The 27,158-nt window shown below is 39.0% G+C and overlaps 3 protein-coding genes across 5 annotated transcripts in view; 2 read left to right on the top strand and 1 right to left on the bottom strand.

Annotated features, from left to right (window-relative positions):
* Positions 1 to 645: 645 nt before the first annotated feature.
* Positions 646 to 12,048, top strand: LOC126759039 (probable histone-lysine N-methyltransferase CG1716). 2 transcript variants are annotated; one of them, XM_050473593.1, is made up of 9 exons: positions 646 to 737; positions 806 to 1,016; positions 1,152 to 2,016; positions 2,640 to 9,769; positions 9,841 to 10,300; positions 10,364 to 10,461; positions 10,526 to 11,022; positions 11,094 to 11,256; positions 11,320 to 12,048. In XM_050473593.1, the coding sequence occupies exons 3-9, from the start codon at positions 1,173 to 1,175 to the stop codon at positions 11,503 to 11,505; spliced, it is 9,378 nt and encodes a 3,125-aa protein (XP_050329550.1). In that variant the 5' UTR covers positions 646 to 737; positions 806 to 1,016; positions 1,152 to 1,172; the 3' UTR covers positions 11,506 to 12,048. The 2 variants fall into 2 exon arrangements, with proteins under 2 accessions (XP_050329550.1, XP_050329549.1); XM_050473592.1 differs by having other exon boundaries at positions 1,147 to 2,016.
* Positions 12,049 to 12,635: 587 nt separating this feature from the next.
* LOC126759063 (lysine--tRNA ligase) lies at positions 12,636 to 15,533 on the bottom strand. Of its 2 annotated transcripts, none has more exons than XM_050473654.1 (6): positions 15,389 to 15,533; positions 14,420 to 14,731; positions 14,128 to 14,353; positions 13,921 to 14,061; positions 12,914 to 13,861; positions 12,636 to 12,845 (listed from the first exon to the last, which is right to left on the bottom strand). In XM_050473654.1, the coding sequence occupies exons 1-6, from the start codon at positions 15,418 to 15,420 to the stop codon at positions 12,750 to 12,752; spliced, it is 1,755 nt and encodes a 584-aa protein (XP_050329611.1). In that variant the 5' UTR covers positions 15,421 to 15,533; the 3' UTR covers positions 12,636 to 12,749. The 2 variants fall into 2 exon arrangements, with proteins under 2 accessions (XP_050329611.1, XP_050329610.1); XM_050473653.1 differs by lacking the exon at positions 15,389 to 15,533 and adding an exon at positions 14,973 to 15,353.
* Positions 15,534 to 15,950: 417 nt separating this feature from the next.
* Positions 15,951 to 27,158, top strand: part of LOC126759042 (E3 ubiquitin-protein ligase HECW2) — a 48,332-nt gene continuing 37,124 nt past the window's right edge. The window contains exons 1-5 of the mRNA XM_050473601.1: positions 15,951 to 16,890; positions 16,957 to 18,213; positions 18,284 to 18,769; positions 18,832 to 19,652; positions 19,730 to 19,896. Of these exons, the coding sequence (XP_050329558.1) occupies positions 16,443 to 16,890; positions 16,957 to 18,213; positions 18,284 to 18,769; positions 18,832 to 19,652; positions 19,730 to 19,896 (3,179 nt within the window). The 5' untranslated portion in view covers positions 15,951 to 16,442. The remainder of the gene's footprint in view (positions 16,891 to 16,956; positions 18,214 to 18,283; positions 18,770 to 18,831; positions 19,653 to 19,729; positions 19,897 to 27,158) is intronic.

Genomic DNA, 27,158 nt, shown 5'->3' with positions numbered 1-27,158 from the left:
TGGTTTATTAAAGTCACTCAATTGAACAAAAATAAAATGAAATTTTCACAAAATTTAAAATAAAATGAAAATAAACAAATTGCTTGTGTTTTTTTTTTACTTTTAAAGGAAATTAAAAATAGTTTTTATTAAAATAAAACGCCATTAATATCTCTGATTAAATCAAGCATTAAATAAAAAAAAATAAACGTTAACTTCGATTGCAACGAAATATCCTGCACAAATACAAAATATTCCATATAAGGATTGGATTACTTTGTATGACAGCTACATACATACATACGTATGTATATGCTATAGTAATCAGCTGCGAACAATTTCTTCGAAGATTGTACCGTTTGCTTTGGAATATAATAAAATATTTGATCGCTCGATATCGGGGGTTCTTTGGGAAAAAGCATGTACATATGCAATATTTCAGGTTTCTATATAAAAAACTAAGGAATAAATATGATAGATTTCTCAAAATAAATTCGAAAATAGTTACTTTCAATAATTGGCTTATGTATTCGTTATCCGGTTGAGTTAATAGTCTCAAAAATACAAACATAGCGTTTCATTTCTGTTTTGTCACTTTATTCGTAATGTGAAAAGGAAATTGAAAATATGGCAACTCCGCTTGAATTTGTTTTTTCCATTTCTTAACAATTTCAGAAGATTTTTGCTGTGGCCGCATGTATATTTATTATAGCTCAGCATTTGCATGTTTTAAATAATATATTTAACAGAAAGGAGTGGTAATTATTGAATTTATATAGAAGTGACTTTTATTTTACTACGAATTCGTTATAAAATTCTTTGCTAGATCTTTGCAGTTGAATAGTGTCGGTCAACGGAGTATCAGTGGGAGGGTGGATTAGTGATTGTTTATATAAATCATACATGGTTTTAATGAACCATTAAGGAACAGTTATTGGTGCGGTATGATGCATAAATTAAAAAGTCAAAACTACGGGGAGTAAGATTCTGAATATGTTTAATGGACATAGTTGAAAGGACTAAATTATTCCATTGCGGTAAGCATCTTATTATTTAGAACAGCACAAAGCAAAGTCGAAATAATTTACGAATATATTATACTTATATGTATGTATGTGAGCTGCAATCGCTACCTACGAAATTACTAAAAATGTATCTTTTCAAAAGGTTAGTGTTCATTTAGATAATTAAAAATGAATTCCGCGTCATCAACGTCAGATATGACGCCACAACGAAAGCGTGTTGGTAGGCCTCCTAAAGCAACACAGCTGAAGCAATCGGCTGACACTACGCCACCATCAGAGAGTGCACAAACGTCTATCCAATCGAACGATACAGAAAGTCGAGGTGAAAATGATAGTATTATGGAAGTTGAGGGCGGTTTCGTGGCTATATCTCCACCGCCGCCCAATGGACCGGCAGATAAGGTTAATCCTCGTATGACTTCAACACCATCAAGTAGCAACGAATGCAGGCGAAGTTCACGTAAAAAGATAATAAAATTTGACGTAAGAGATTTATTAAACAAACATCGAAAGCCACATAAAATCCAAATAGAAGCTCGCATAGATTCAAACGCTCCGCAAACACAAACAACTACATCGTTACCCTCATTTAGCTCTGGTAGTAATACAAGCAGCTCAGTTCCAGGTTCAAGCTCTGATTTGAGTAGTAAACAGAAAGCATTTATGGAGAAATCCGCAATATTTCGTCGCATATCAATATCAGAACAACAAAATAAAATAAATGCGCCAATACTTCCACCTCCCTTATCGTCCATACCTAAAATCGGCGTTTTAGGTAAAAACACAATCAATTTGAAAAGTAATGTGGATGCTATGACTACACTAGACCCAGCAAAAATAGCACAAGCAAGACGGTTAAGTCGTACCCAGGAAATATTTAATGCCAGCCTGATAAAATCAAAGCAGAATTCCAGCCTAATAATAGCGCAAATTGAAAGTAATACTTCTAGTTCCAGCAGTGGGTTCATGTCTCCAGCAGTTGTGACATCACAACAGCAGAAGAAGTCAACAAGTGAGTAAAATACAAATAAACAATATTAAAAAAATCGATAAATGTAAAAAATCAATATACATCCTACATATATATGTAGGTATGTATGTACATATGTATGCGTGTTTATTTATATACATATGTACATACTATGTGTATAAATATTCGATGTTTACTTGTTGGCACAAAATCCTCGAAAATATTCAGAATAACAAACTTGAAGTTTATATATGCGCATAAAATAGTGATAGTTACCGTTTTTACTTACATATAACTCTTCTATCTATTTGTTATGCAAATATATGCAAGGTTATATTCACACATATGTACATATAATATAGATAAGTACACTTTCGAAGTAAATGATGCTTATCAATTATAAATTCAGCTGATACTCAAAATTGGAGATATTTTTTCGTAACAGACTGAAAAGGGTCTATTACTAAACTGAAATTAACTAAAAAAAATATTTTTATGGCAGTATCAGATGATGAAAATTGCTCCAATAATTGTCATTTACTTTTTTAAAGAAATTTTTTGAAATAAAAACAAATTATCAGGTGACTTAATATTTTGGCAAAATAAAAGTCGATACCCCTTTAATATTTGTTATTAAAACGCATAATGATTTTTCTATTCAACAGACGTATCCAACAAACGTAAAAATCTTTCAAATTCATTTATTTCGCCGACTGTAGTAGCTGATCCAAAGCCGTCGCTAACAGAATCTGGCACACAAAAGCGCCGAGGTCGTCCGCCGAAAAATAAAAATCCTGTAGCTCACAGCCCTTTGCCAAAATCAAACCTGAAGTCGGAGCTTCATATTACTCCCCCAGGTAAACAAGCAGACGCGCATAAGCAATATTCTGTCGAATATAAAGAAAAGCAAGATTTCGCCAGTAAAGAAGCTTCTCAAAATGCTACAAATTGGACAGAGTACAAAGCAAATTTGAAATGTGCTGAAAGCGTTGAAACACCTGTTGGGCAAAATCCTATATCAAACGAAAGGACTTCTGTACAGCATGAAGACGTCATTTTAGAAATATCATCTACTTCTTCTATATCTGATCATGAATATCAGGCTAAAACAGTGCATCCTCCAACGGATGTACATGAGTCACAACAAAGAAACTTCGCCTCCGTATGCATTTGGCAAGATAGTCAAAGTATTTGTGAAACTACATCCGCACCAGAATTCATTGTGGCCGCTGTTGAAGAGATAACATCGGAAAGTTCACCAGCTGATAAATCTATTTCCTTGGGAGCAGAAAGTGAAACATGTTCACAAAAAACGATTGATACGTTAACGGAATGTGATCAAACTATTACAATTGATTTGGATTCGAATAAAGAAATCGAAGCGGAGTCAGATTCTCTCTCGGAAATGGCATTTGGCATGTCCGGCACAAGTCGCAAATCGAGCGGTTCCGAATCAGAGGGCAGCTCCGATCGCAGTAATAAAAGCTACAAAAAGGGCGATAAGTTGCGTGTATCTTTGAAACGCTTAACGTTGCCACCGAGTACAATCACATCGACTATTTCATTATCTTCGGCATCTAGCAGCTGTAGTGACGTCATTGCTGGGAGCGACAACAGCAATACAAATAACAGTTGCGGAAGTAACGGTACCGCTAACACTACAGAGTTATGTACCGGAACAGCAAATAAAAACTTACCGACAAGGCGATCTCATCGGTTCCCCAAAAAGGGTTGTGACAGAAAAGTTATAGTGGAAGAACCCAAAAGTAAAGCAGAAGTATCATTGAATGAGAATTTAGAAACTGAAGATCTAAAGATGACAGCTGGTGTGGAGGAGAAGACAGGTAAACTGTCAATAGAGAGAGTCACTTCAACTACCGTTAAAACGGATAATGACTTCGAGCAATCGAATAAAGAAAGTAAAGATAGTGCAGTTACAACAATTGAAAACGTTAGTGTTGATTTGGTTAGCCCGCAGCAAGTTGAGGCACCACCCATTGCAATTGCTGTAGTGGAGCTCTCTTCTGAACAAATAACTGAGATACCCCAAAAACCAAACAGCATTGCACTAGATGCTGTAGATAACAGACATGAGCGTACAGAGCATGATAGAAACGTTAGTGAAGAGTCGCCTTCTGTATCGTGCGAAACGAAAAAAGAACCTATCACTTTGCCACTTAAAAAACAGGTGAGCAAGTTTAAAATGTACGAAGCGGCAGTGCACAATGTGGCTGCAAATGTCGCGACTAGTACCTTGCTGGATATCTTAAACACCGTTAAACAGAATGATTTAACAATGGGAACGAAGGCATTCCAGCAATTGCAGTTGCCCGCAGTTAAAGATGACACGTCCTCAGAGATTATAGCGCCCAATGAAGGGGAAGAAAATATGCCAATTACTGCAGCCGAGAAAAAACTAGAAGCTGGCACGTCAGATAAAAGTGTTACGACAATTATTTTGGAAGAATCACAAGCAACTGACCAAGATAGTTCTATAGAGACTAATAAGCAGCCATCAAAATGTGTTCATATAGCTAAGAGTGGAGATGAAGTAGAATCTATAAAAACGTTCACTTGGGGAAACAATGCGCACGATGAGTCCGATCAACGCATGGACTTACCTGCTGAAAAATGTGAAATATCCGAAACGGTAACGGATAGCGACTTTACACCACTGCCAGAAGAAGAGGTCGTAATTCAAACTACTTTCGCTGAACAGTCTGTTGAAGGGAAGGAAACTTCCACTGATGAAGCTACTAGCTCTCCAAAGACGGTAGCAGAAGTAGGTAGAAATATTTTGAAAAAAGCTTCCCGAGAAATACCTGCCAATGTTGTTAATGAGAGCACAATAAACGTTTCCAATGTTTTGGATAAGTCAGCGAAATCTGAAAAATGGGATATTACCAACAAGCACACGACAGATAATGTGTTGGATGAAAATAGTTTGGAGGACATAAATTCGACAACGGACTCACAATCTTCACGTGACGAAACGAATGGAAGCAGTGCTACGAAAACACCATCTCCAACCCTTTCGGAAAATTCCAATGAAAAGCCGTCAAAGAAACCAACACGCCGAAATGAGAGACGTTCAAAACGTGGAGATAAGTCTGGCCATAAAACTTTAGAAGAGACATTCGCAGAAATAGCAGCTGCGAGTTCAAAGGCGGTTTTGAAATTAAAGGCGCAGGAAGTTGACGCAGATACAGCAAACGTGTATAATGAAGAGGAGCTTTCTAAATCTGTTGATGCAATGGAAAAGTCAGCTGATGCAAAGGAAGATTCTTCTGCGAGCGTTGAGCTAAGCCAAACACCTATTAATTTAACTGAGCCGAAAAATCTAGACGAAGATGAAGTGCCGAATGTACAAAATACTATAGAAATTACGACCGAGGAAACAACAACAGGTGTATGTACGAAGGTTTGTTCCAAAGAGGATCGCGTCGTGTTAAAAGCAGTAATACTACCAGAAGATGTGGATAGTAATTCAAGTCACTCGTCGCCTTCACGACGCGGGCGAAAAACGAGAAACAAAAAAGTAAATCATAAGCCATCTCCTAGCACTTCTCCTATTACTGCAGAGTCTTTCAGCGAAAATAAACAGAAAGTCTGCGAAATGAATCCGGTTAATGAGACTATTACTGCCAATACGAATACGACCGCCGATGGTAGCTTAGAAATATCACAACAAAATTTGCACACATCAGTTATTGAACTGAACGTAAAAGATGCCAATAATGGTGATCAGATTATCACCGACACATTGGAAAAAGGGACGGCCAAAGAATCAGGTCAAGAAAAAGTTTTGGAATCAGAAAAATGTGATTATTCCACGACAACGCCGGAACTTTCAACTGAGGTTGGCCAAGTCTTGAGTACTGCTGGCGACGAAACGTCAAGTATATCCAATAATACAACACCTGATTTAAGTGGCCAAAATTTAGAAGAAAATAATGACCAAAATAAATCATTTACATCAAAACCTCGAAAACATAAAAAAGCTTTGGCTTCGGCTATTCAACAAGACGAGCACGTTGATATTGAAGTGGAGAGTGTTGAGACGCAAAAAGAGTGTGGTCAAATCGTCATAATCAAACCCGAAGAGCGGATTGAACAGCACAAAGAAAAGATTGTAGAACCACCCAAAGAGTTGCTACCAAATAAATTAGAAAAGATAGATCAAAGTGGGTCAACACCATCGTTAAAAGAGCCCTCTAACGTTGACTCTAAAATAAATACGGTTACAAGTAGCGACTTAATGGCAGAGAATGTGGACTGTCAGCTCCCAGAACAGCGCGAGCAGTCATATACACCAGTCGATAAGCCTAAAAAAATTCGAAAGCGAAGAAGTAATAAACAGTCTGATGAGAAATCTAACGAGTTGGAGACTAAAAGCCATAGTAAATCAGAAGATCAGGAAACTGTTGAGACTAAAGAAAAAAGTGGTGATACCGAAGATACTGATGGAAAAATACGAAAGCCCCGAAAAGGAAAGTCAGCAAACGATGCGACAAATGACCTGCAGATCGATACGGCGGTCACAGTTCCAAACGCAGTTGAATTAATGGAAAAAGAATTGGCTAAAGCGCCGCCAAAGAAACGTCTGCTCAAAATGCAGATGGAGTTGGAAGAGAAGAGTTCCGCTTCCCATTCAGAAATTCCAAGCACCAGCCAGACTAGCGCTGAACAAAAAACGTCTTCAGCCAAAAAGTCAGCAAGCAATTCCAGTAAAACCAAAGAATCTACACAGAAAAAATCGAAGAAAGATGCGCAATCGTCCGATCAAATGAAAAAACGAGAAAGTCTCGAAAGTCAAGTCGAATCTTCGTTTGATGAGGAAAGCCGTTCAGCGACATCTACACCAGTGGCTAAACGTTTCAAAAAGCAAATGTCTTCAGAAAAAACTCTAGAGGATAAAACAAGCGGTAAAAGGAAGTCCAAGCTGGATCCAAACATTAGTAGCGGCGAGAAGAGTGAAATTAAGGATAGGGAAAGGAAAGGATCTATATCGAAGAAATCGGAAAAGAAGCAATTTTTGGCCATCGAAGACACTGCTAGTAAAGAGTTAGCTAAGAAAATGGAGGAAAGAAGTGCGAAGAAAAAAAGACAAAAGAAATTGAAAGAGGATTTCGAAGCAGCACTAAAGGATGCGCTCACTAAAACAACAGTACCAGCTGAACCTATTAAAGAAAGTGCCAACCCTACAGAAAACATAGTTGCAATGCTGGAAGAAAGTAAATTACAAGACAGTGTTGCCGCTGACACTGTTTGTACAACTGATGTTGAAGACAAGAAGAGTACTGTAGAGGAGGATCAAGTCACTAGGGCTACTGAAACTACAGTAGACAATGAGCTTGAGGAGGAACCAGATCCGTTGAAGGACATTGAGAAATTCATTGAAGATGGCGTCAACTTGCTCAAACGTGGGTATAAGATTGATGACGACAGTGTAGATGAAGTTATTTGTCCGAAAACACATCTCCAAAAAGAAGAATATAAATCGGATGTTACAGAAAATGAAGAAAAGCCATCTACTGCGGTGCTGGAAGGCATGACAACGCCTAATGAAAGCATATCTGGCGATATAACGCCAGTTGACAAATCCTTCGAAGAAGTTTCTAACACGCTCCCTCAGAATATTTATTACGACACCCCGGCTGATACACCAGTAGCAACGCCGACAACCACACCGCCACCAAAAAGCCCTATTCATGATCAAGCAATTGACGAGATAACTGGTGTTCGGCGTTCTCATCGCATCAAACAGATAACAAAGATGCCGAAGGCGCTTGTGGGTCGCGGGTTGGTGCGCGAAAAAGAGCGGTTCTCAATAAAAGACGATGTTGAAATGAAAACTCACTATAGTTTGGATGATCATCTGACGGATTTGGCGCAAGTGGAGGCAAAGAATGCTAAGTTCCTAAAAGAAATGGAAGAACGTCTGAGTAACTTTCATGTCATTAAAGAGAATGAGTACAAATGTGAGCGTGTCGTGAGTAGAGAAGCACGCAAGATGTTGTGTGATTGTTTCTTGACAGCCGAAGAGGAAGAGCGTGGTGAGTTGGGCTGTGGTGAAGATTGCTTGAATCGTTTATTGATGATCGAATGTGGACCCGATTGTAATGTGAAAGTTCGCTGTACAAATAAACGCTTTCAGAAACTGCTCTGTTCACCATGCCGAGTCTTTCGAACGGAAAAGAAGGGCTTCGGTATAATGGCTGACATTGAGATATTACCTGGTGAATTTATTATGGAATATGTCGGTGAGGTAATCGATGGCGATGAGTTTGAGCAGCGGCGTACTGCATATTCGTTGGACAAAAACCGTCACTATTACTTTATGGCATTACGAAGCGATGCCATAATCGATGCCACAATTAAGGGTAACATTTCACGCTTCATTAATCATTCCTGCGATCCCAATGCGGAAACTCAGAAGTGGACTGTAAATGGTGAACTACGAATTGGGTTCTTCAGTCGTAAGTCCATTATGCCAGGTGAAGAAATTACGTTCGACTACCAGTATCAACGTTACGGCAGGGAGGCACAACGTTGTTATTGCGAGTCGGCTAACTGTCGTGGTTGGATAGGTGAAGAACCCAATTCGGATGAGGGTGAACAAATCGATGACGACAACGATGCGGATAATTCGGCAGATGGCAGCGATGATGAGGATAGTGATGACAGCACAGCTGATGGCGAAGATGTACATAAAAAACTAGATGCATCAAGCAAATCACTAATAAGTTCAGAGGATGGTAAAATAAAGTTGGATGAAAAATCGGATAGCGCGGGTAAGGACAAGAAGAAAAAAGTGGGTGAAGATGCAGAGGCTAAGCTGAAAAAGCTCACGGGCAAATCTGCTGATAAAGCAGCGCGAAAAAAGAAACCCAGTAAAGAAAAGAAGGATAAGAGACTGCGTAAATCTGCTACTGGTGAGCAATCGAAAACGTCGCGTTATTTGGAAGATCCGGACATCGAAGATGAGGTTAAATTCCTTAGCCGTGGCGGGCTGAGAAACCAATCGGACACGTTGCGGTTTTCACGTTTGGTCGTACGCGCCAAATTGCCGCAGACTCGTCTCAATCTGCTGAAAATTCTCCGCAATGCCGATTTGCCATGTCGCCGACTGTTCTTGGACTATCATGGACTGCGTTTGCTGCATGGCTGGATGAGCGAAGACGGTGGTGATATGGCGATTCGCTTGTCACTCCTAGAGGCGCTGGAAAGTTTGCCAATAGCAAACAAGACTGTGCTCACTGACAGTAAAGTCTATCAGAGCGTACGAAATTGGTGTGGCAATGCGTTGTCCATCTGCAGTGTGCCGGCTGGCAATGCATCATCTCCAAGCGATGAGTCGTCGAAGGAAAGCACAAGTAGTAATTCACATACGGAGATAGCTAGTGGACAGGAGGTACCTTCGGAATTGCAGAAGTTGGCTGTGAAACTAACCACTGCATGGAATAGTTTGCCAGAAATTTTCCGCATACCGAAACGTGAGCGCATCGAACAAATGAAAGAGCACGAACGGGAGGCTGATCGGCAGTTTGCCGAAGCTTCCATCGACAGTAATCGTTCTGTTCTAAGTGATCGTTATCAGCGCGATCGTTTCGGACGCGGCCCAACCACTTCTCGTTTTTCCAAACCATGTTTCAGTAAAGACAATCGCAACAATAATATAACCGTTGTAGGCTCAATGCCAGGCGGAGACCCACGTCGACGTACGGCGCACGATCATCATGATGGTATAAAGCATTTGTCAAAGGCACAGAGACGAGAGATGTTTGCTGCAAAGGTGAGAGAAACACCTAATCTATAAACAGACTCAATATATGTATGTATATGTATATATTTTTAATTTTTTAGGTGGCACGCGACGAAGCCGAAAAGCGTTTGGCTGAAGAGCGTAGAGAATTCGAAACAAAATGTCGTTTCTTTGGTTTGGACCCCAAGAAAACACGCTCGCAGGATGTTCCTTTCTGCGTAGACCCTTCAACAGGTCAATGGTATTCTATTGCCCGCCAACCTATCCCCACTCCACCTTGCTACGCACACGTGCAGGTGCAGCCAAAATCCAAATCTACCGATCCTGACGATTACAAGTTGCCTGTAGTTGTTGCCACCTTGCCGCGCCAATGGAAATACGCCATCACAAACTTAGGCCAAATTTATTACTACCATACTAAGCAAAAAATATCGCAATGGCACCCGCCAACGCTTGAACAATTGCACGCTGCAGCCGAGGAAGATGACAGTTCAGACAGCGAGTCCTGTGAGGAAGCTAAACAGGCAAATGAGAGCAGCGAGGATGATGACGTACTCTTAGGTAGTAGTCTAAATTTTTAGCTCTAAAAATTTTACTTATTTTATATATTCATTGATTTTTAAGGAATGGATGAGGCGCAACTCAAAGCTTTCATCGATAAGAAGGTAGAAAATCGTAGGCATAAGCGTTACGGTCGTTTGGTGGATTCGCGTCCGATTAGTGTAAGTACTTAAGAGTATTTTTTTGCTAATGATTTGAGATTAATTTATATGCTTATATTTAAAGCCCCGAAAGGAGGAAGATCGCATCTACAATCAAATAGAGATGCGTAAATACAAAGAGAATAAAGAAAAAATACGCAAACGTAAGGAAGAAATACGGCGTAAGCGCGCTGAAGCACTCAAAGCTGCAGCTATCGGTGGCGTAAATCCCAACATCGTTGCAGACAGCTTAAATATCGACGCTACGAAATCCAAAAATGGCGAAGACTCCAATGAACCAGATGGCGTAATACCCATACAAGACTATTTGCTCTCATCCGATGAGGAGGAGATTATGAAGGAGGAATGCAACAACAGCCCACTTTTGGAAAAAATCGTGCAAGGCGATAAGATTGTCGACGAATTGGATGCGCTCACAACAAAGCGTGCGCTCAAGCGCACATTACCGCCCCATCGGGAACCCAGCGCACAGGCAGGCCAGAGTAATGTCAGTGGTAGTAGTAGCGGTAGTGGCGGTGGCAGTGAGCATAAGCGACGAAAATCGGATAAGAAAGATAAAAGGTTCGTTGTTTGCAGTTGAAATTATAATATTAATAATTAATTACATTTTTATATTTTTTTTTTTTCATTAGCAAAAAGAGCAAGGACTCGGATTCCAAGTATCGTCGCACTAAGGAAAAGTTCCGCTGTGAAATAGCCGGTATTATTGTGCAACACTTAAAGCCATATCGCAAGGAATCGTGCACGCTCGCTCGTATTCAGAGTGATGAAGATTTCAATCATCTCGCGCGAAAGGTCTGTTTGTGATTTTATTTTAGAAAAATTACTTGTATTAACCGTCGTTCAATACATTTGCAGCTCACACATTTTGTGATGGTTAAAGAGTTGAAATACTGTGAGTCTGTTGGTCAGACTTTGGTCGTAACCGAATCTGTTAAGAATAAATCCCGCGAATTCATTAAAAAGTACATGGCGAAGTATGGCGGCATGTACGTGAAACCCGCAAATGATCCGGAATTTAAGGAGATTCCATTTACTATTTAAACATATTTATAATTTTTCTTCTTGTAAGCTAATTTCTGAATTCAACGAACAGCAATGGATTATCGCTGACTTCAGCCTTCACATTTGTATTAAGAATCATTTGGCGACGTACATTCTTTTTTAACTTCATAGCGTTAATAATTGAGACGTTACTATTTTTTAGATGCAAATTTGGTTTTTGTCGAGTTTTGCATTGCTTAATTCTTATTTGTACATATATTGTTGAAAATTGAGCGGAACACGGCTCTGTTCGCCATATTTGCTGTTCCAATGGAGGACTTCGAAATATTTAAATAAATTTTTATTATTATTGTAATGCTTAGTAATTTTTGTTTTTAATTTTAAACCAATATGTACATGTATTCCCTTTTTACTACATGTAAATTGTGGTGTATTTTTTAGAGAATACGAATATATTATTTTTCCGCTGTAATTACATTTTATGAGCTAAACTAAACGCATATGCAATTATGTAAAAGTTGCTGCACAAATACGCGACTGCAACTGTAGATTCAATAAATAACAGTGAAATGAACAAATCAAGCGCAGTATCCTTATTTATTCCATAGTATTTGTTTTTATGTCAAAAAAATCTGTGACCATCAGGGTTGCATTAAAAAATCAATGAATTAACATTGGAAGAGATTTTTATATTTATAATTCCAAATATGGTAAAAAATAAAAAACGGGATTAAAAATAAAAAAAAATATTTTTATTTCTAAATATTGTAAAAAATAAAAAACGGGATTAAAAATAAAAAAAATATTTTATTCAAATTACTGGATTGAAAAAAAAATAATAAATTTTAATGCCAAGATTTAACATTTTGTCTAGAGTTCGTACAGAACCATTATTTTCAATACTCCAGAGCACTGATCGACAAATATAAACGTTCAACTTTTATCAATTTTCGTTTCTGATTTTGGGATTAAATATTTTTAATTCTTACCATTAAACAAAAAAAAAATATACATAATATAAGTTTTTAATCCTAAGCATCAAAATATCGGAATTAAAAATTTCTTTTTCAATCCAAAATTTTTTAAATAAAAAAATCGAAACCTTGAAAACTCTTTAACTATAATTACTTACCAATTATGATAAACCGTTTTCGCAAAATAACGAACAATTATAATAACAAATAAATAATTTTATTATAATTTTTTTTTTGAGAATTATATTTGCGAATCCGTTATACACTTTATCAAACGATGTTTCCAAAAACTTTGATTTCCGAATTAGGCTAATTACTCTTTTCAGCGATTTGATCGCCTTCACTGGCTGCTGGCTGTGTTCGATTAGCTTCCTCTGGTTTCATAGCGGGGAAGAAGAGCACCTCCTAAAAAAAAAACACACAAATTACAAATAATTTTATATACTTTCAATACAAATATTTCCAATGTTTACCTTAATGTTATTGGTGTCGGTGAGGAACATGGTAAGACGATCGATGCCCAGACCCCAGCCACCGGTTGGTGGTAAGCCATATTCTAATGCTGTACAGAAGTTTTCATCAATCAGTTGCGCCTCATCATCACCAGCCGCTTTATCGCTCGCCTGTTGCGCGAATCTTTCACGCTGCACCATCGGATCGTTCAACTCGGTGTAAGCATTACACACTTCCTTCTTCATGACGAACAGCTCGAAACGTTCCGTCAAACCAGGTTCACTGCGATGATATTTGGCCAGTGGTGACATTATTTGCGGATGCTCACAGATGAATGTTGGATTTATACAGGTTTCTTCAATAAAATCACCGACTAATTTATCCAGCAGACGTGCCGTTGTACGTGGTGGCGGACATTCGATCTGGTGCTTGGCGCAAAGTTGTGAAAGGAACTCGGTTGTTTCTTTGCTATTAAACGTTGTAGCTGGTGGAAATTTGACGTTTAACTTTTCTTCTAGAGTTTTTATCATCGAAACCCTTCTAAATGGTGGCGTAAAATCAATTTCCTCCTCGGGACCTTCAGGTCCTTCAGGATGGTATTTAATTTTATAAGTACCATGAATGGCTTTCACCATACCTGAGATCATTTTCTCAGTTATTTCGATAAGATCATTAAAATCCGCATAAGCCATATAGAATTCGCAAGTGGTAAATTCTGGATTATGCGTTAAATCGATGCCTTCATTTCTGAATTGACGCCCAATTTCATACACTCGATCTAATCCACCAACAACGAGCATTTTATGGTACAATTCAGGTGCGACACGCATATACAAATCCATATTCAAGTCATTGTGATGTGTGATGAAGGGTTTGGCAGTTGCACCGCCAGCAATCATGTTCATCATGGGTGTTTCTACTTCCAAGAAACCCATGCGATCGAGGAATTGTCGAACAAATGAAACAATCTGACGAATAAAAAAAATATAATTCAAACCAATTATTTGCAATTCAAAATAGAACTTACATTTGCACGAATTTGGAAGGTTTCTCTCACTTTGGGATTCATGATCAAATCCAAATACCTTTGTCGGTAACGTGTCTCTTTGTCCTTGAGACCGTAATGCAAATGTGGCAGCATATGCAAACATGGTGACAACAGCTTTATCTGTTTCGGAAAAAAAAATAAAAACTGTTAGAAGAAAAGGAGGAGTAAAATTATATAGATTTTTACCTCTTTTGGAACCACAGAGAGTTCACCCTTCTTGGTTTTACCGGGGTAACCGCTGATACCTATAATGTCACCACGTCGTATTTTTGCAGTATCAGGCTCAAAGGCACTTTCATTATGGTATAACTTAGCATTGGCCATCACCTGCAATTTGACACCCTCACCGCGCAAATCGTAAAATATTAATTTCACGCCAGATTCCCGTATTGCATGCACGCGACCAGCAACGCTTTGTAAAAAAAATTAATTAATAATTTATCTCATCTAATATTGTTATTATGAAAATATTACTCACCTCAGAGCGACGTCTTCAAGCATTTCACCCTCTTTAAGATTCTCGTATTTTTTAATGAAATTTTCCAAAGAAATACTAACGTTGAATTTGTGAGGGTATGGATGGGTTTCTGGTGATTTTTTTAAATCAACAACAGCAGCTGAACGCAGTTTAAAATATTCATTTGGTGAAATTTCCTCTTCTGACGCCGCCGCCGACTTCTTTTTTGGAGCATTGCTATCAGCATTAGCACTTGCTGCAGCCGCTTTTTGTGCCTCCTTCTCTGCCTTTTCCTTGGCCTTTTGCTCAGCTTTTAGACGCCTTTTTAGCTCACTAAAAATAATTTCATTGAATCGGTTAAAATATGTCAGCATTCAATGTTATCTGTGAATACTCCTTCAGCAAGAAAATGCTTTCGAAAAATTATATTTTATATCGAAAAATGTGTCCCTCACTAAATGGTATGTTTTACGCTAATATAAAATCGGGTTAAATGAAAAAATACATACATACATACAAACAAACATACGCATATAAATACATTAATTATAAAAACCAAGCTCTATTCGCTTACAGTTTTGTACGCTTGCTTGGCACTTCTAGGCATATTGTGGAATGAATATGTCTCGTTGTTACATTTTGGCACCAAATCTTTATTTCTTTCTGATGGCACTTCAAATCAACCTGCCGAAATGCAGCATGAAACTGACGCAATTTAAGAAAATTATTTGGTGTCGCGTACTGCCTTAGAAGTTTATACATATTCTTTCTTTTGTTACCACTTTATTTTCCGATACACATCAATCGAGTTAATCATTTATAATTATTTGAAAATATACACTTTGCAAGATTTTTTAACATTAACACATGAAATTGCAACTGGAATTCTGCATGTGTTTCAACATAACCACACATTCGGTGATACAATTTGATGACAACGAATCAGTGATTGCATTAATCCTTTCAGCAATTATATTCAGTTTCACTTACTTTTTTGATAGCTCACCAGTTGCCTCAGACATTTTACCCAAAGTTTAGGATATTAGTTAGTAAAACCCGTACAAAAATAAGAAAACTTTTATTCGAATATACAAATCGGCATGAGCCAACAAATGTCAAGAATCGTGGCGAAACAGTGTTGTTTCTTTACTGCAACTTGACAATTGGGAAAAGCGGCCCAATTTGGTATGAATTTAAAAAAAGTAAAAATGAAATTTTTTCTTTTTTCAGTTATGTTGTTAAGTTGATTAGTTTAAATATTTTCACCAAGAAACGTAGCTTTCTTAAAATTTCGACTTGTGAGGTTTTTTAATTATGGTTTTGAAGATATCAGCATACTATTCAAAAGCCAATAATATGGTTCATGCTGTGTTTTAGTTTATGCTTAAATAATGTTGGGCAGCAACCTTACTATTTTTATGTTATTAAAGAAAGTTTCGGCAATGCTTCGTTGAAAAATCAAAAATATTACGTGAAAAGTGTGATTTATTTAAAAACATATTATATAATTATTAATAAACATTCCATGGAAGTGTTGAAGCATAATAATTTGTGAAATAATTGAGTTATAAATAAGAAAATTGAGAAAATCCATTGCAAATGGTTGAGAAAATTTTTATGCGGAAGTAGTTGTAGAAAGTGTGACAAAAAAAGTGAAAACTGCTGCACTGACTAAAGAAACACATGATTAGAACTCCCTATATAATCAATAACATATTGGAAGATAAATATGATTTTTATAATTAAGCATGGAAGATTAATTAAATTAGTCCAACTAGAAAAATCTATAAATTTACATTCTGTCCTATGATCGTTGGAAACAAAGAAGTGAAGAGGATAGCGGGTGAATATTTGCGGAACAGAACGAGTTCGGAGAGAACAAATAAACTTGTGTGAGAATTGTGAGAAGAATAGCCCGAGCAAAACAAATGGCTAAAAAACGTGCATTTGCAGCGTGCGGAGCCGATATTCATGAGCTACATAGTTAAATGCAATACCGGCGTGACAGGCAAATAATAAAATAGCAACTATAGAAGAATTGTGCATGTTGGCTGCAGGTATGGGATACAAAGCGAACGGGGAGGGTGGTAACAGCGGTAAAGGTCGTACTAACGGTCGTGGAATGGGAGATGACGACGATGGGGGCGATGAAGAAGAGAGTAACACGTTTTATGAGGCAGTCAGTGAACCGGATCTTTGCTTAGACACTCTTAAAATAACGAATGACGTCACATCTGTAAACAAAACAATGCAAAGTTTTGAGGAGGATGCCGAAGAGATCGAGGGTGCACATTGTTTACCGCAGGCGACAGATGTTATTGACACTGAATCCGCTGCGCCGTCGGGAGCTCATACAACGAATGTGATTCACGATGATGTTCTCGTTGACACCGAGTGCAGTATGCGTGGAGATCTGCAAAAGGAAAACATGAAAGACAAAGATAATACTTTTATTGATGAAAATGCAGCAACACGTCCGAAACGGACTAAAAGTAGGTTTCATTATATAATAAAAATAACAAATTAAAATTTAATATAGATTCTTTATACTATTACAGATCTCAAAGACTTCAACAAAATAAATCATACAATTATGCCTGATGATCAACAACAGAAACAACGTCAGCAGACTTTGCTCACAACCAAATCGTGTGAAACTCCCGCAACTGCTACGCTTTCGCCAACAAATTCACACAGCGATAGTGGTAGTGTTGGTGGTGGTGCCAGACGTAAATCGTGGACTCTTTCACCTCAAAGTAATGATTCTACACCACAAAGTGGAGCCAAGAAGAAAATAAAATCCACAAGCCAAAAATCACCAACGGCACCATTATCATCAGCAGTAGCTGGTACAGAAAATCTCAATTTATGGGTTGCGCGTGAATGTTATGAAACGGTACCGGCCGAAACAGTTTATGAAGTAGAAGATGGCATCCTTGTAGTAGACGATGAAGAGGCAGCTGTCGAAAGTTTGCTTGGTGCAGCTGCTGCTTTTCAACCGAACTCCATTAATAAGTCAGTGCAACGCAGACAAAAACATCTACGTCAGCCACAACACAGACCCTTGGAGCGTTCGTGGCCGCCCAAAGCTGTGGGCAAAGATTTAAATATGCAAAGCGATGTTTTCAAGTTTGATATACTCGATATCGATGAGAAGATGGATAGCTTTGGTGCTATCGGGTGCAGCTCAGCTGAAGGCTTTAGTAGCGCTACAAGTAGTACAAATAATTCTCCTTTACTACTGCTTAACAATGGCGCCCCTTCATCCACCAGCCCACAATATGATTTGCCCTCCGGCACAATCAATCAAACTCCCGTGAAATTCAAGCCCTTAATTAAGAAAAAAATTGGCCCAGATAGTTATATAAATACGATTACCACAAAGAAGGTGCCCGCTTCGGAAACTTATGATTTTCCAACATTTCCTGTTAAAGATAACTCAAGCTCGAACGTTTCTAATGCAACGACTGCAAATCAATTTCCTCACATACGCCAGCATCGACCACTAACTCGCGTCATGTCGAATGGAAAGGGTCCTGTAGCTTGTAATGCGCTTAATTACGATGATTTAGCAGTTGGTGGCACACATTCGCCACGCCTATTGCTCTCCCCAAAACGTCAACGGAGTCCACCTTCGGGATGTTCCTCACGGAGTGCCTCGCCATTGGACTTAAATTTAAGCCCAGAAACCAGTTCTCCACCAACTCCTCAGACTCAATTTAAATTCAGTTCCAATTTGGGAAGTGGACCATCATCGCCTGCTACTCATATACGCCCGCAACAAAGGTTATTAAAACGAGTTGGCGGTGGTGTCGGTAAGTTTCTTCGACTTTTATCACATTTTTATGTGTGTGTTTAATTTGTGTGTCATTTAAAACCAAATAGGCGCAAACCTCGTATGCCCACCGACTCCCACACATCATGCACGTCGCCATCAACGACTGCAATCCAACACCTCCGCATTGGCAGCAACAGTGGACAATTCGTTAACGGGGGCGACATGCAATCAAATGGATTACAACTTGTCGGCAATACCAAAGTCCCCACCGATTGCAATTGGTGCTGGAATTGGTGGTGCCACAGAACACCACATCATTGATGGTGGCTTAGTGGAAGCTGTCGATACAAATAGTACAGCAAATGAAGCATGCAGCACACGTCTACCATCCATTCCGGAACGTGGTGCCGCTGCCGGTTTTCTTCGTGGAAATTCGGCTTTCGGTGAAGGTGAGTCGGCCACCGAACCATTGCCACCCGCTTGGGAAGCGCGAATGGACAGCCATGGACGTATTTTCTATATTGACCATACGACACGTACAACCTCGTGGCAGCGACCTGGTACGAATGGAGGCGCAACTCTAAATGGCGCTGGTGAGTTTAACTTGTAGACAGTTTCGATTTTATTGCTCATTACTTCCACATCTTTCTTACAGGACGTGAGCACCATCATCGTCAACAATTGGACAGACGCTATCAGTCCATTCGACGCACAATTACTAGCGATAATCGTCTCTCGAATGCCTCCGCTTACAGTGTGAGCGATAATGCTGCATGTAATAACACTGCCAATCAATACCCAAATTCCATGCACAGTAGTCCAAACGCGGGAAATAGTAATAATTTAGGTAATCTACAAAATCTCAGTCTTTCTGTGCATCCAGCTGTTGTGATGCTCTGTCGTCCCGACTTTTATTCCATGTTACACACAAATGAGGATGCATTATCGATATATAATCGCAATCCTGCACTTAAACACATGATTATACGTATACGCCGCGATCCGCAGTGCTTTCAACGCTATCAATATAATAAAGATCTGGTGGCGCTGGTCAATACATTCGCACAGCTCAATCGAGACTTGCCCTCCTGCTGGGAGACTAAACTCGATCAATCGGGTAAACAGTTCTTCATCGATCACAATAATCGTAAAACCTCGTTCATGGATCCACGCTTGCCCATTGAAAGCGCACGTGTCGTACGTCAAAGACATCAGTTGCTTTCCCATCAATCGCCACAACTCTCTGCACATTTTCCACACGCTCATCATCCACACCAGCAACCACCACATCACCATAATTTCCAATACGATGCGCTCGACGGAAATTGTATTTCGGCGTCGGGAGTACCGCCACTGCCACCGCCCAGGCCGCCAAGCACTGTACGCACCGGCCCGAACGGTGCTTTGCGTGGCGCCACTGGCGGCGCTAGCAATTATGAGCAATACAACGAGGTGCCTGTAGCTTATAATGAAAAGGTAAATTAATAGGCAATAGCGGATACAAATTTTGATTTTTGTTTTACATTTTATTTTATCTGATTTTTGTTTTTTAGGTTATCGCGTTTTTGCGTCAACCGAATATTTTGGAAATCTTACGTGAAAGACATGGTCAGAATACAGTTTCACGTTCCTTGCGTGAGAAAATTAATATTCTACGTGTAGAAGGTGTACCGGCGTTGGAGAGGTTAGCGCACGATTTGCAGCTAACCATTTTGCTAAGGTGAGTTAATTCAAGTTTCATAATTGTAGGTTAAGTCAAGCTATTCTAAACCATTTTAATAATACCAAGCAAGAAATATAAACTGTGGAGTTGCAGCTTTATCCATAGCGTTTGAAGCGCTCAGTTGCTTTTTGAGTCCTACGCGGGTACGTTCGGGTTATTTTACGAGGTTAAAGTCCAATCTATTCACGCGCATCTCCGTCATAATAAATCTATGTCAATATAATTTTTAGTATACTCCTATTCCTATGTTTCAACCATTTATCTACGGTCTGCAGCTAATTTTGGAGTATATATTGCGCTAATTTCACTCAAATCCATTTTGTTTTTCCAAACATTACTTCTGATATCCCAATATAAGTCTCCACTTGTAAAATTAAAATAACAAAAATATATGTTTGCAACGCCACCTCAACTACACCTCAGTGGTGTACCGACTTAAACAGCTGCTGTAAACAAACTGGTTCACAGATCGCACTAATATTTGGCATAGAAATTAAGGACAGCCCTATCAACTTAGAAAATACATTTTTTTGAAATATCATTTACCCGGGGAATTTAAATTACAATTTCCGGGACCTTTTTTCTGTCATAATGTATATACGATTCATAGCAAAAAAAAATTTAAAATTCCCTTAAGTCTTTGTCTAGTAATTTATCAAAGTTTACTGAACAAAAGCGTCAAAACATGTGTTAAGTTTATCGGCTATGTCCCTAGAAAGTTTTATATCCCAAGATAAAGTCACCCTATCTATACAAAAGTAGTTGAATGTACTTCCACAGTTTCGAATTCAATCGTTTTCCACCATTTCCATTATAAGAAGGTCGTTCGATGCAACTTCCCATTTGCATATCTAATGGAACTCACTTAATAACCAATCTAAATCTATTGTTTCCCACGCTTTTTACGTGAAATGTCATCGCAATAGTTTTTATCTAAATCAAAATCAATTACAAGATGCTGTCAGCTTTACACGAATGGCTCCAAGTACAAGCATTTCATTTTTTCCGCTCAATTAATCTGTTTAACTGCCTTAATGGAACAACAAAATCTTACCACAAAACAAGGCTGTGAGCTTTAGCTGCATGAACTTCCTGTTCGCCGTAATTAACATAGCTTTCCGATTTTCGCAAACGTTCAAGATCAAAGCTCGCTTGTACACTTGTTGGTGTACTCCTCTGCAGCGCAGCTTTGGCGTGTCGTGGTCGTGCGCGCAGCTCAAAGAGCCGTCATTAATTAAGTGTTGGTCCTGCATGAATGATTTCGCTTAAAGTGTGTTATGGCTAAACTTAAGTGGCAAGGTTGTCTGTTCGCCTAACAAGGTTGGGTAAAAATTTCCACTAAATGCCAAATATTATTAGTCATTGCGATTATTATTTGCAATTGCGATACTTTCCATTATTATTGCAGTCATTAGCTAATTATCCATATGCATTTGTAGATATATATGTATGTATGTATGTATCTAATAGCTGCAATATGAAGTGTTCTCAGTTAGGTCAATGTACTTTCAGCAGTGAGTGTATTTTAAGGTGCGAAAGGTGTGTGCCTCTGTATTCAGATTTTTATAGCGTAATTTATTGTTCAACTAATTCCAAAGGTGCTTTACGATTTTTGTGTAAATTATCAACTTTTGTCGCAGTGTCTGAAAATATTGCAACTTCTTCTTCTGTATTGGCGTAGACACCGCTTACGCGATTATAGCCGAGTTTACAACAGCGCGTTAGTCATTCTTTTTTTCGCGTCAATTGGAAAATCCAAGCAAATCCAGGCCCTTTTCCACCTGGTCTTTCCAAGGGAGTAGAAGTCTTTCTCTTCCTCTGCTTCCCCCGGCGGGTATTGCCAATTTTCGAGTAAAATATTCGTTAGCTTTTGAGTTGTAGAAAAAGCAAAAACGAAAATTGTACGTATTTTTTCTGGCACAGGGTGGTACAACTTTCGCATAATGATAAAGTAGATCCGAATTTCGAATAGAATACATTTTCGATTTGAGTTACAGAATAGGCCCCCTGGAGTGTTTTCGTCCATATGTACGACAAGACCTAGCCAGCGCAGCCGCTGTCTCTCAATTCACTGTACTATGTCAATGTCGTCGTATATCTCAAAAAGCTCATCGTTCCATGGAATGCGATATACGCAGTTTTCAACGCGCAAAGGACCATAAACGATATAGCAGGAGGTTGATTATGAGTGGCTAGGATAATTTGGTCTTTGTTCGTCGAGAAAGGACTTTACCTCTCAATTGCCTACTCGGTCCAAAGTAGCACCAATCGGCAAGAGTTATTCTGCGTTGGATTTAGCGGCTCACATTGTTGCTAGTGTTAATACTGATTCCAAGATAGACGAAATTATTTACGACTTCGAAGTTATGACTGTCAACAGTGACGTGGTAGCCAAGTCGCGAGTGCGACGACTGTTTGTTTGATGACAGGAGATATTTCGTCTTGCCCTCCTTCACTACCAGGCTGATTTGCTTCGCTTCCTTATCCAGTCTGAAGAAAGCAGTACTAACAAGGCGGATGTTGAGGCCTATGATATCAATTTCATCAGCGTACCACAGCAACTGTACATTCTTATAGAAGATGGTACCTTCTCTATTTAGTTCTGCAGCTCGAATTATTTTCTCCAAGAGTATATACAAGGTCTATCGCAAAAGAAAAAGGACTGTTAAAAAAACAACAAAAAATTAATATTTTTCAAAAGTTATATTTTTTTATTCAAAGTAGTTTCCTTGTGCTTCGATACGGCGTTTAGCCCGGTCAATTAGCATTTCAAATGAGTGTTTAAGGTCATTTAACGGTCGTCGCCTTTTGGATAGCTGAAATGTCCTGATACCAGTGTCCTTTCATGGGCAAATGAAGTTTTCCAAATAGGTAAAAATCACAGGTTGACAGATCAGGTGAGTAGGGTGAGTGATTAATGGTTAATATGGAGTTTTTTGTCAAAAAATCAGTGACAAGCGTCGACCGATGACACGGCGCATTATCGTGCAACAGGCGCCAGGACCCTGCCTCACGGTATTGTGGTCGAGCACGACGAATGCGTGACAAAAGACGCTTCATAACACCAAGGTAAAACACAGCATTAATCGTTTGGCCAGGTGGGACGAACTCTCGAATCGTAAAAACAAATCAGCATTGTCTTTATTTTTGACTTCTGAAGACGACCGACTTCTGATCGTCACAGAGGTCCTCACGACCTTCTTGGAATCGCTTAAACCACTCATGCACATTACTACGGGATAGGCGCTGATCACCATAAACTTTTTTCATCATTTGAAATGTTTCAGTAAACGTTTTCCCAAGTTTAAAACAAAATTTAATATTTGCTCTTTGTTCAAAATGCATTTTACGACCGATGACCAAAAGCTGTTGTCACTTTTTGATCGATAACATCGATTGTAGTTATCCAATTGTCTTAAAATTTTTACGAAATGTCAACAAGAGATCAAACTTTTTATTTCATATACCCACCAATAGGTGGCGCCACCAGAAACAGTTATATTTAAAAAGTTCTGTTTCTTTTGCGACAGACCTTGTATAAGAAGTCGCACGATAGGGATTCGCCTTGTCTTGTTAGGTATCGAACGGCTCGGAGAAGTCCTTCCCGATCCTGACGGAGTTTTTGATATTGTTCAATGTCAGTTTACAGTCAATCAGTTTCGTTTAACGGTGGGCTCTTATCTTTCACTCAATACGCTCGATAGAACCTTTTATGCGATGTTGAGGAGACTTTTCCCATGGTATTTGGCGCAGATTGTGGGGTCTCCTTTTTTGTGGATTAAGCAGAGCACACTTAAATTAAAATCGTCGGGCATGCTTTCGTCCTACCATATTCTATGGTACAACGAAGCTGTTGCATGCCCCTTATCAGCTCTTTGCAGCTGTATTTGAATAGCTCGGCCGGGAATCCATTGGCCTCTGCCGATTTATTGTTCTTCTGACGGGTTATTGCTATTCGAATTTCTTCAAAGTCGGGCAATGGAACGTCTGCTCTATCGTCATCGATTGGGGGGGAGTCGGGTTCATTTCGTAGAATTTTTGAGCATTATCACTGTCGGCCAGCTTGTCAAGCTCTTCATATTCACGCATTTCGGCCTCTCTCTTGTTTTGTCTGCAAATGCGTCTCGCTTCCCTCTTCAACTCTCGGTATCTATCGCATTCCGCATATGTTGTGGTCGATCGTAACGTTGCGAGGTAGGCAATCTGTTTTCTCTCCGCTGCGACATGGCCAAAGGTTTTTCCGAAAACCAAAGGTTTGGGTTGCAGCTGTACGTAAGGAGCTTGAAGTTTGAATCACTAGCTTGTATGTTAATATCATCTGATTAATCCAGTTTAAAATGCAGTCGATCCCTTTGATAATTGGTCGGTATCGTATCCACCGCAATCGTTTCTTTTGAAATTATTATGGAAATTGCGATTGAGTTTAGGGTAAAAATGAATCATAATGAATTTGTATTAATTATTAATTCACCTGAATTTCGTTATAGTAGTAAAAGGGCTCCGCAATGTCGTTATAATTTATACACAAATCATTTGTTTATAATTTCGAAATGAATATTTCAGGGGGTGGTCCTGGACAGCTATCACCTATGAGTTGATTGCTTGATACTAATTAAGAGCGCTGCATCATTTCACCTGCCATTAGAGCCAATATTCAGAAGCTGTTATTTAACGGGAATATATACATACATATCTAATAATAGTAATTTGAAGAAATGTGTGATTGTGAAATCTGTTGACGGCTTCGCATTAACTGATTGATTTCTTAGTATATGCTTTTAGCCGCTATAAAACAATTAGCATATCGGTATTAAAAATAGAAACACGTATATAAATAGACGTCATTTTATATCTTCGCAATACTATATGCATACATATATATGTGTGTGTAATATGGTGTAAAAACAACTTAAAATAATCTCCAAAAAATTAAGTTGCAGCATTAGTAGGCAAGTGAAACATATACTACGTCATTTGATATTGCGAAGATATGTAAATTGACTATCTTTGCAGTATTGGGAGAATGACGTCCATGTATCACGTGCCTACCAATGCTGCAGCGTAATTTTTATATCTCGAACAGGGTGTATTAAAGAAAAAATACAGAAACTTCAAATTTCTCTTTCTTTTATCTAATCTTTTACTATTATTCATTCTTTGGCATTCATTTTTTGAAGCATACAGGGTTTGTCCGGAGAGTAATAGAACTGAGTCGATTTAAAAACAAGTAAGGAAGGGCTAAGTTCGGGTGTCACCGAACATTTTATACTCTCGCATGATAAGTGATAATCGAGATTTCATTATCCGTCATTTACATATTTTTGAAATTCCGTATTTTTGTAAAGTTTTATTCCGCTATCATCATTGGTTCCTAATGTACTGTATATTATACAGAAAAGGCATCAGATGGAATTCAAAATAGCGTTATATTGGAAGAAGGTGTGGTTGTGAACCGATTTCACCCATATTTCGTACATGTCATCAAGGTGTTAAGAAAATATTATATACCGAATTTCATTGAAATCGGTCTAGTAGTTCCTGAGATATGGTTTTTGGTCCATAAGTGGGCGAGGCCACGCCCATTTTCAATTTTTAAAAAAAGCCTGGGTGCAGCTTCCTTCTGCAATTTCTTCCGTAAAATTTAGTGTTTCTGACGTTTTTTGTTAGTCGGTTAACGCACTTTTAGTGATTTTCAACATAACCTTTGTATGGGAGGTGGGCGTGGTTATTATCCGATTTCTTCCATTTTTAACTGTATATGGAAATGCCTGAAGGAAACGACTCTATAGGATTTGGTTGACATAGCTATAGGAGTTTCCGAGATTTGTACAAAAAACTTAGTAGGGGGCGGGGCCACGCCCACTTTTCCAAAAGATTACGTCGACATATGCCCCTCCCTAATGCGATCCTTTCTGCCAAATTCCACTTTAATATCTTTATTTAAGGCTTAGTTATGACACTTTATAGGTTTTCGGTTTCCGCCATTTTGTGGGCGTGGCAGTGGGCCGATTTGTGGTGGTTTGATTTTTTACTCAAGTTACAGCTTGCACGGACGGACGGACAGACGGACGGACGGACAGACAGACATCCGGATTTCAACTCTACTCGTCACCCTGATCACTTTGGTATACATAACCCTATATCTGACTCTTTTAGTTTTAGGACTTACAAACAACCGTTATGTGAACAAAACTATAATACTCTCCTTAGCAACTTGTTGCGAGAGTATAAAAATTATTATTGAACCAATCGTTACAATTATTTAAAAAGTTTCAAAATAAACTTCTTCTGCGTCGATGCAGCGCTGTCAGCGTGATTTCCAAGCATGGGAGGTGTCATGAAGGCTCCGAAATGGCCTTGAAAGCCGAAGTGCATGCTGGATCTCCTCTGTCATTTCAAAATGCTTGCCTTTCATCGGCCTTTTCAGGCAAGGAAACAAAAAAAAGTCCGAGGGACGACATCCGGCCTTGGTTAGGTAGCTGTTCACAAAAAATGCGGTGTGAGCCGGGGCGTAGTCGTGGTGCAACTTCCTATCGGCTACGATGTGTTGTTGGACCCAATTGGTCCTTCATTTGGGTCTCTTGAGGACTTTAACTTGGTGCTGACGGTTTGTCTAGGAGAAACAAATTTATGGTGGACGATGCCTTTGATATCAAAAAAGACAATGAGCATCGTTTTCACTTTGGATTTGCTTATTCTTCTCTTTTTTGGGAAATGTTTGTCCTGACTCTCCAGGTGCTCGGAGGTAACTGACCAGTCGCTCGTTCGTTAACTAGGAACGCCCTCTACCGAATCCAGTCGATGCGCGCACCGAAGCGCAGTCGCGGCGGAAGAAACTCAGTCCTATTACTTTCTGGATAAATCCTGTAAGCACGTCTTCCCAGATCTCAGCTCCGTATAATAGGACGCTGATTATCTTCGACATGAGAAGCTTTCTATTTTCTGGGTTGGCACCTCCAATGTTGGCCATTAGCTGTTCAGTTGGGAGGTGATCTGCGCTGCCTTTTCTGCGGTGTGCTGGATTTGTACCCAGAAGGTTAGTCTAGGGTCCTGTCTTATGCCTGGGTATTTTACTGCTTTTTTGTGTCCTAAGAATATCCGTAGTCTTTTGCATACTTAATTCGAAGGGTTTGTGCTTTTTTGTTGGCAGTAGTAGCTCTGTTTTTTCGTAGCGAGTTGAAGGTTGTGTGAGTCGAGCCATGCTTGCGTCCGTATCATGACCTGATTATGCTTTCTTTGCGCCTCTTCTGGGGACTATT

This window comes from Bactrocera neohumeralis, chromosome 5, assembly GCF_024586455.1.
Source record: "Bactrocera neohumeralis isolate Rockhampton chromosome 5, APGP_CSIRO_Bneo_wtdbg2-racon-allhic-juicebox.fasta_v2, whole genome shotgun sequence".
Lineage (NCBI taxonomy): Eukaryota > Metazoa > Arthropoda > Insecta > Diptera > Tephritidae > Bactrocera > Bactrocera neohumeralis.
Note: the sequence above shows the minus strand (reverse complement) of the source record. Positions and strands in the feature narration are given on the sequence as shown.

Coding starts and splice junctions, on each gene's coding strand:
- LOC126759063 (XM_050473653.1), bottom strand. CDS start 15,160: ATGTATAAACTTCTAAGGCAGTACGCGACACCAAATAATTTTCTTAAA. Junction 14,732..14,972: donor CCAAGCAAGCGTACAAAACT/GTAAGCGAATAG, acceptor AATTATTTTTAG/TGAGCTAAAAAGGCGTCTAA. Junction 14,354..14,419: donor CTTGAAGACGTCGCTCTGAG/GTGAGTAATATT, acceptor TTTTTTACAAAG/CGTTGCTGGTCGCGTGCATG.
- LOC126759039 (XM_050473593.1), top strand. CDS start 1,173: ATGAATTCCGCGTCATCAACGTCAGATATGACGCCACAACGAAAGCGT. Junction 2,017..2,639: donor ACAGCAGAAGAAGTCAACAA/GTGAGTAAAATA, acceptor TCTATTCAACAG/ACGTATCCAACAAACGTAAA. Junction 9,770..9,840: donor GAGAGATGTTTGCTGCAAAG/GTGAGAGAAACA, acceptor TTAATTTTTTAG/GTGGCACGCGACGAAGCCGA.